Source organism: Lactuca virosa, chromosome 5 (assembly GCF_052849685.1).
Source record: "Lactuca virosa cultivar CGN04683 chromosome 5, Lactuca_virosa_CGN04683_v6, whole genome shotgun sequence".
NCBI lineage: Eukaryota > Viridiplantae > Streptophyta > Magnoliopsida > Asterales > Asteraceae > Lactuca > Lactuca virosa.
The window spans coordinates 61,906,305-61,914,809 of record NC_136430.1 but is presented as its reverse complement, the minus strand read 5'-3'; the positions used below and the strand labels follow the sequence as shown (position 1 = coordinate 61,914,809).

Here is an 8,505-nt window from a genome sequence, read left to right as displayed (position 1 = left end):
CGTAGACCCACTTCTACTGGAAGGTAACTCACCTCACACTGCTGAAGTCCCATAGACAAAACTCTAGCTGCTGGATGACAGGTTCTCGAACTGTCAATCATCAAAATAATACCCAAGCAGTAATTGGGTTCCAACATATACCCATAAGTCCATGCTTGGGGTAAAAGGCTACTTTACCCCCAACTTAGCTTGACTCAAGCCCAAGGCCCAATCCAAAGGCCTAAAAGTCAACTATAAGTCAAAGCCCAACATATGGCCCAATTTTTCAAATTGGGCCCAAACCTTTACATGGTCTTATTCTAAGGCCCAACCATTTAGTCCAGTCCAAACATTTGACATTTCTAATGGCCCAACATGTCATAATCATAAAGGCCCAATTATGGCCCACCTATGGCCCAATTTTTGAAATTGGGCCCAAACCCTCACATGGGCTTTACCCTAAAGTCCATCCAATTATTCTAGTCCATATGATTGTTCTTGGATGGCCCATTATTGGCCCAATCATCAAAGCCCAATAGAAAGGCCCAACTCAAAGCCCAAGTGAAATTAGGGTTTTCACATAAAATGACAATTAGGGTTAAGTGTTTCTCACTTAACTCATTAAGGACTTAATCCATTAAGTCCATAAATCTACTAGATAAATCATATGGTGTGATTGGGTGTAATTCATAATTCCATTCCAATGGCCCAAAATGCGGGTCCCGATAAGTCCAAACTAATAATTCCAAAATTAGGGTTTTCTAAATTTTGATTAGGGTTTCCAACCCAATCACAACCCAATAGGCCCCAAAAGCTAAGTCCATAGATCCATTAGGGTTTCATTAGGCCCATTAGGGTTTCACTAGGTCCATTAGGGTTTCGTTAGTCGGGCACCACCCACTACCACCTCGGGTAGTGGTGGTCAACGACGGCTCACGGCGGCGGCCACCACCTCGCGGTGGTGGTTATAGGTTTTCTTTTCATTATTCCGTCCCAATTACAATTTACAACACAAATCCCAATAACACATACACTCACTAACATAAACACACACACACACACAACCACCCTAGTTGTGGCCGGCGGTGGTACATGGCGGCAACCACCACCTCACAGAGGTGGTGGTGGCTTCCTTGGTTTTCCAGCCACACAAAACACACACAAACCGTAAGATAACACACACGCTACAGATTTGCGAGATGCACCCCAGCTACCCACCTGGTGGCTCACGGCGGCGACAACAACAGATTGCGATGACAGCCACCACCTTATGGCGGTGGCGGCGGTTCTTTTGATTCCCAACCGAGCAAACACATACACACACTTCGTAAACACGAACACGGTAGCCCTTCGGGGTGGTAAACAGTGACCGACGCAGCAAGGGAATTGCACAGGCGGCAGCGGCTGCTGGTGGCTGAAACGTAGCAATCATGAGAACGGGCAGCAGCAGCGGCAGAAGATGGAGGTGGAACCGCTGTTGAAGTGGTGGTGGCGATAGAGCGGATGAGGGCTCCACATGGCGATGGCTGAAGCAGGAGAAGATAGAGAACGATAGACGGCCGGTGGTGTTGTCGTCGGCTGGGAATGGCAGTAGCAGCGGCGCCATCGACCGGAGATAGCGGCGACAAAACTCGACTGGTGGTTCTCGGCTCCGACCACGGTGGCGGCGTCTGAGAGTGAGGAAGGGAGATTGGCGGATGACGCTTCTTTAGGGTTAGGGTTTCGGACCAGGGGTGACGGTTTATATACCCCGATCCCCCATAACCTTAATTCGATAATGACGGGATTAGTCCCTCCCTTCCCTTTTACATTCAATCTTAGCCCAAAATTTACCCTTTAAACCCCACGTTCTGAAACCCGTTACAAATTAAGTCCGAATTTTACCAAACAGCCCCTCCCTCTACAAATCCTTTTCAAATTAGGTCCAGAATTTACTCTTTAGCCCCTGCTCTCATAAATCCTTTCATGTTAGGTCCAAATGATACCAAACACCCTTGTCTTCTAAAAATCTTTACGAAACCAATCTGAAACTTACACTTTTAACCCCCGACTTCTAAAATTGTGACAATTAGTTCCTCGAGACCAACACCTTGCTATATAATTATTGATTTTAGGGCTACTATACATTTATTTATTAATTTATTTATTTATTTATTTCATAAACGGGGTGTTACATTTCAATTTTTAACCGTTCTTGGTTTTATTCTTTAACAATAAATGTAATTCTTAGCAATTGTTACCCATATTCTTTAAGAATTAGTGTAATTTTACTTTTTATTCTTCAATTGATGGTTCAAGAATTTGTTATTTTTCAAGAAGTTCATTCCGTCAAATTATGTATTCTTTCAGAATATTTATTCTTTTATGGTTCAAGAATGTTTCAAGATACTCATAGACATATTCTGTTAGAATGACCCGAAATAAAAGAATTATTATCTATTATAATCAGATTTTTAATTAAGAGAATTAATTACCCTTAAAAATCCAAAATTTCCTTTCTTAAATGTAGTTTAATTGACTAAAATACCCTTATACTAAAACTTATGTGATTATATAGTATCTCATATTAATATCACAGACCCTCAATTCATGACCATTCATTCATTTCATCTATTGGTCCAGAATTATCTTTACGACCACACAATAGATGTCATACACATTATAACCTAGCCACATATATATATATATATATATATATATATATATATATATATATATATATATATATATATATATATATATATAAAGTAAAAAAAGGACAAATTATATGAATGGTTCCTATGGTTTAGGTCGTCTGCATGCTTGATCCCTATTCTCTTTCTTTTTTTTTTTTTATTATTTTTTTATTTTTTTTTAAACTTGGACATTTCAAAAAATATTATTTTGTTACGATGATAGTCCCTGACAACGATCAAAAGACTATTATTTTTTCTTAATTTCTTTAACCTCCTTATTATTATTATTATTATTATTATTATTATTATTTCTGATTATTTACAAATAAATAAATAGAATTGGGTCTCATCCCTAATCAATTCCATTTAAACATATCTCCCTCCACCATTCTTATTTGCATGCCTTCTCTTAAGAGACCCATAATCGTCGACTCCATTTTTTCTTCAGGAACATCTTCGTCACCACCTCTCCATCTTCGACCACCGCCCCTTCCCTCGTCGCTTTTCCACCACAATTTTTCTTCTCTCTCAATCTTTCATGAGACCTATCATCACCGACTTTTTTTTCTCGAGGAATATTATTGTCGCCACCCCTCCTTCTCCAGCTGTCGCCCTACCATTCCTCTCCAACTCACCATTCTTCCTCCTTCTCCTTCTCCGATGACGCCCTATCCTCGAGGGCTCTCTCTCTCTCTCTCTCTCTCTCTCTCTCTCTCCAGAAACATCGTGACTATCTCCTCTCCATCTTTAGTAAAAATTATTTCAATTAGTTCTCTATAACAACATTTGCTCTCTCTCTCTCTCTCTCTCTCTCTCGCTTACTCTCACTCACTCACTCACTCACTCACTCACTCTCTCTCTCTCTCTCTCTCTCTCTCCCTCTTTCTCTCTCCCTCCCTCCCTCTCTCCCCCTCTCTCTCTCTCTCTCTCTCTCTCTCTCTCTCCGTAGACACATCGTCCTCACCGTTTCTCCATCTTTGATAGACACCATCTTTAGTTCTCTTTAATGCCATTTTCTTTCTCTTTCTCTCTCTCTGTCACTTTTTACCTCCCTCTTTCTCTCGCTATCTCCGACATTGTATGATTTTTTTCTTCCTCGTGACCGATACATTTTGTTCAAACACCATCGATTTATGGGTTTGATTGTTTGAGGGTTAACATATTTCAGTTTTGTTTGTTTGTTTATTTTAACATCAGTGGATCTCAAAAAAATAATTTCATCACCTGCGGCTGCCGGTTACGAGATAACTAGGGTTGAACTTGATGCAGGTTGGTAGAAATCAGGTTTTTATATATATATATTCTTTTTTTCCTTGATTTTTCTTCTTGAAATCAGGTGTTAGAGTTGAAATATGGTTTGGTTCCTTATTTGATTGTGTTTTGGATTAAAAAGTACAACTTTTGATTTTGGTTGATTGTGAATTTGGTTCATTCTTTGATTCGCCATTTGGAATTTTGGTTTTAGTTGAGATTTTAGGTTTTATTTTAGGTTCGGTTTTGTTTGAAGGTTGATTTTTTTTGCAAGTTTTCATTTGATATGGTTTCCCGATGTTACTGGTCGTGGTTGTCGGAGGTGATTGGCCATGGTTGTCGGAGTGTTCTGATGGGGTTTTTGGACGTTACTCATATGAGTAGTCAGTGATCTTTCAACAAGGAAGATAGAAAAAGATAAAGGGTGTGGTGGTGCAAATGTGGACCCCATAAACCTTTTTAAATTATAAATAGGGTTTTTAAAAATAAAGATATTCAGTCCTATAGGTATCACAATGATTTTCAAAGCTATTAATAAGTTAATACATCTTAGTTATTATCGTACAACGAATGAGAAGGCAAACGGACGACAAGTTGCGCCAATAAACAAATTTAATAAATAAAATATAAAATAAATATATAAATGTAATATAGTCATTTTATGACTAAGCTACAACAAAAACAAAATTAAGGATATGTCCAAGTTAAAAAAAATTTAAAAATCAAACACAACTCAAATTATAGAGACCATTTATTCGTCTATTTTGTCCTAAAAAATGATAAGCCTAATATGACAAAGCAATTACTTGCACAATTTTCTTCACAATACATCACCCATTGCCTAGATTTTATAACGTATTAATTACAATTGTGTGATCATCTATCATTGACTATTTATCCAAAATAACAAAAAATATAATCCAATAATGCACCCATAATTACATTAATTCATCAAACCACATGATCTCTGCTTTTTTCCGGAGAAGTTGATTTACTCCTTGAGTTAGAAATCGGCAACGAATTAGAACCAGCAGGTTGCAATGTTGCTGCCGTTGACTTGTTGAAGAAGCTTGATGAACATTTGTTTGTGTTTGAAGTTGAAGGAAAGCTCGAAAACACTGGAAACGTATCTCCAAGTTTTATATTTTGGTCGGACTTCTCACCTCCGCTTTGAAGCCCCACCCCACCACCACCAATTATTGATGTCAATGCTGCCTGTAAAACCGATTGGAAATTAGGGTCTGCTGTGATAGCTCTTGTTGCAGCTTCAATGGTGTCTGGCTGTAGAGAATGTTGATTAGCGGTTGCAGTTGCCATCATGTTCTTATTTTGCATGTAAGAATGGTAGATATTTTCTTGAGCTTGTGTTGATCCAAAGTTGAGGGACCCCATTTGATTTTTCCCATAATTGAGGTGGCCATTGCTCCAAGAAATTGGCAATGCGTTAGACTCTAAAGAACTAAAATTCAGATTTGTCGTAGAATATCTTGGTGGGAAAGTGGTAGCCATTGGTGGCGACCGGTAGCTGTATGGTGATGATGTGGAAAGCGTGTTCGAAGTAAGATCAAGTGTGACAGTTGGGCATGAGGGTGATGGCGATATAGAAGAATGTGGCAAGTAAATCGGCTGTAATTTTGAGTTCTCGTTGAGATAAAAGTTTAGGCCGTGAGAGGTGGTGACAGTGTTAGGGTTTGAATTTGCTCCGGAGGTTGAGGAGCCGGAGGTTAACATACTGGCGGCTGCGGAGGTGGTGGAAGCCATAGCAGTGGCGGAAGCTGCAAGTGGGTGGTTGTGTGTTCCTTCATACGTGGTGATCAAAATCGACATATCTTGAGGACATCTTTGTACCTACACAATTTTCATTCATCGAGATACAAATTAAATAACAGAAACAACCAACATTTTTAACCCATAGTACTTTTTGTTGAATTCTTTATATAATTGTTAATTTATTATACCTGTTTCCTAACTGGGCAAGTCGGAGAAACAGTGCAACGATAATATGCTCGTGGACATGGATTTCCTTTTGCGATCTTTTGTCCATATTTTCTCCATTGACATCCATCATTCATCTGCAAATTTAAAACCTTATGGTTTAATTAACCTGATTATATAGATTCAGATTTACAGTAAACACATGTAGAAAATTACAAACTTATTATTTACCGTTGGCGTATCACAACGAACCCTAACAGAAACCCTAGTTTTCTTGGCAGGGTTTTGCTGAACATCTTGATCATCTGCACTTCTCTTCGGAGTCGAAGGTTTCTGTGGTGTCCATGTCTCGCCAGCTTCATCTTTAGCTTCCTGATCCAAGCTATTCTCAGGGCTCGGATTGACTGAAGATTCGGCTTGTGTAGTTGATGACAATTCAAATTTTCCGTATTCGAGTCCAAGACCTAACCCTTCCGCATTTTTGGTTGGTGGAGTCGTACTTCTGATCTTATCTTTCTTGACCAGTTCTGTTGACGAAGTCCTTCCGAGACTGAGAGAAACAAGTTCAGATTCATCGTTGATTTGTGGTTGTTCGTTCGTGGGGGCAACATGAGGAGTTGACGACGTCGTTTCTTGTTGTTGATGGAGGATGTCTTGGAATTTCTTTTGAAGGTTCTGGTAATCCTTCATGATCTGGTCAAGGTGCAGTCTTAGCCTCTGGTTTTCTTCCCTCACCTCACCCATTTCGGTTTTTGTTAACTCAAACTGCTTCTCATCTTCCTGCATTCATTAAAATCACCTTAATTACTTGAGACTAATTGATGATATTAAAGTTAATCAATGGATGATAGAAGATCTTCCAGATGAATTATTGCATAATTGATGATATTAAAGTTGTCACTTTCTTGTTGTAAGGTTTTTCTAGAGCCATTGAATTATTTCTGGGGTATAACTTAAACATCTTAAGTGAAAGAATGGTCTTTTTGGATTCTTTATGGAATTATTTAAAGGTATGACTGTTGATTTAGACGAAATTTAGTACAAATTAGGGTTCTTCATAATGTAAATTCATATATATGGAATTAACTATTTCTACTTTCTCTTAGTATTTTGGTCTTCCTAAAAAAATAAGAAACTTTTTAATGTTGAAGCTACATGAAATATTGAATCATGAAAATAATAAAACAGTTTCAGTTTTGGGCAACCAACATGAAATATTGAATCTTGAATATATTAAGAATTTGAGATAAATTTTGTTTTTCTTTTTGGTATACAGGAAACATATGATTACAAAGTGGATCACGGAAGAAACCGCCCTCGTTATCCAAAACTGATGTTAAGATATGTTTGTTTAGATAACATAGTGCAGTAGATCTGATATTTTCAAAAAACCAAAAGATATATTTAATTGTTTTAGAACTGAATATATAACGAGAAATTTAATATTCGATTATATTATGTGCATACCAGATGATAATTTCATATAAACATATACCTTAATAACAGATTAATTTGTATAAGAACAAAAAAGAAAGATGGAAGAAAATAAAGATTTATCATGAAGAACTGCAGCCTCTTAATTCATTGTAGAAATAAAAAAAGAAATAGAAACTAAAAATGAAAAATATATAAAATATGAAAGCTTCGTGAACCTAGCTTATGAAGAACGCCTTTTCTTTCTCTCAGAGAAAGTTGATAGCACGGAATTCTAAAGCAAATAAAAACAAAGCGATGCACCTTATCATCCACAACCTCTTGTTTGCAGTGGCGATCGTCTCCCTTATCTTCCTGCTTCATCTGGGTTGTTTTTCTGTGGTCAACTTCCATGGCTGTCTTCTCTGTGTGAACAAAAGTATTCTGATCCAGTTGAATATATAGAATTTATAAATGAGGATTTAGCCAACTTAGATCTGTTCTTATATAAAGATGGGGGCCAGCAATGTTTGACTTGTATATACGCTCTATTTTGTTCAGTATTAATTTACTTATTAAAGAATGAAAAATGTCAATGCTCCAATTGCATGCCATCACCTACAAAGTTATTTTACTACTACTAGTATCCTTTTGTATTCACAACAAGATTTTAATTATTAAACTAGAATACCCGTAAGAGGGTGCATGGTATACTGTACATATTAAGGAATACAGTACGTTTTAGCCAATTTTTATATTAGGAACATATACTTTAAGTTTAAGTGTTTTAGCCATTAATTTTAAGAAAATGTTTGTTTTAATGAATAGAATAGAGTGTAAGAAAAAAAACTTCATTTGGAAGAAATTTTTTTTAATCTTCCATTAACAAAAAAAGGAAAAAAAATCAATCAATTTTTTAGGTAAATGTGGATCATATCTCTATATTTTAAGAAATTATAATTTAATTTTAAGTTGTTATGATATAATAATGAAAGTTTCATAACTACTAATATGTTTTTAATTGATAAAAAAAAAAGTCTTTAAATCATCTTTCTTTAGCCTTTAGATCATAACTTCTGTAAAGAAAAAAAAAAGCTAAAAAAAGATGAGATTTGAACGAAGAACTTGAAGAATTCAACTTCAACGTTTAGGTCTTTTAGATTATGGAGGTTAGACCCGCAAGAAACGGGCCTATTTGCTGACTGCCAATCTATTTATTTTTTTATAGCCAATAAACAGCTAAACATCATAT

The 8,505-nt window shown here is 36.7% G+C and overlaps 1 protein-coding gene across 3 annotated transcripts; it reads right to left on the bottom strand.

Annotated features, from left to right (window-relative positions):
• Positions 1-4,632: 4,632 nt before the first annotated feature.
• On the bottom strand, positions 4,633-7,722 carry LOC145116714 (WRKY transcription factor 72A-like). Of its 3 annotated transcripts, none has more exons than XM_079053040.1 (4): positions 7,578-7,722; positions 6,072-6,620; positions 5,864-5,977; positions 4,633-5,753 (listed from the first exon to the last, which is right to left on the bottom strand). In XM_079053040.1, the coding sequence occupies exons 1-4, from the start codon at positions 7,665-7,667 to the stop codon at positions 4,857-4,859; spliced, it is 1,650 nt and encodes a 549-aa protein (XP_078909166.1). In that variant the 5' UTR covers positions 7,668-7,722; the 3' UTR covers positions 4,633-4,856. The 3 variants fall into 3 exon arrangements, with proteins under 3 accessions (XP_078909166.1, XP_078909167.1, XP_078909168.1); XM_079053041.1 differs by having other exon boundaries at positions 7,593-7,722; XM_079053042.1 differs by having other exon boundaries at positions 7,493-7,589.
• Between the last annotated feature and the right edge of the window lie 783 nt (positions 7,723-8,505).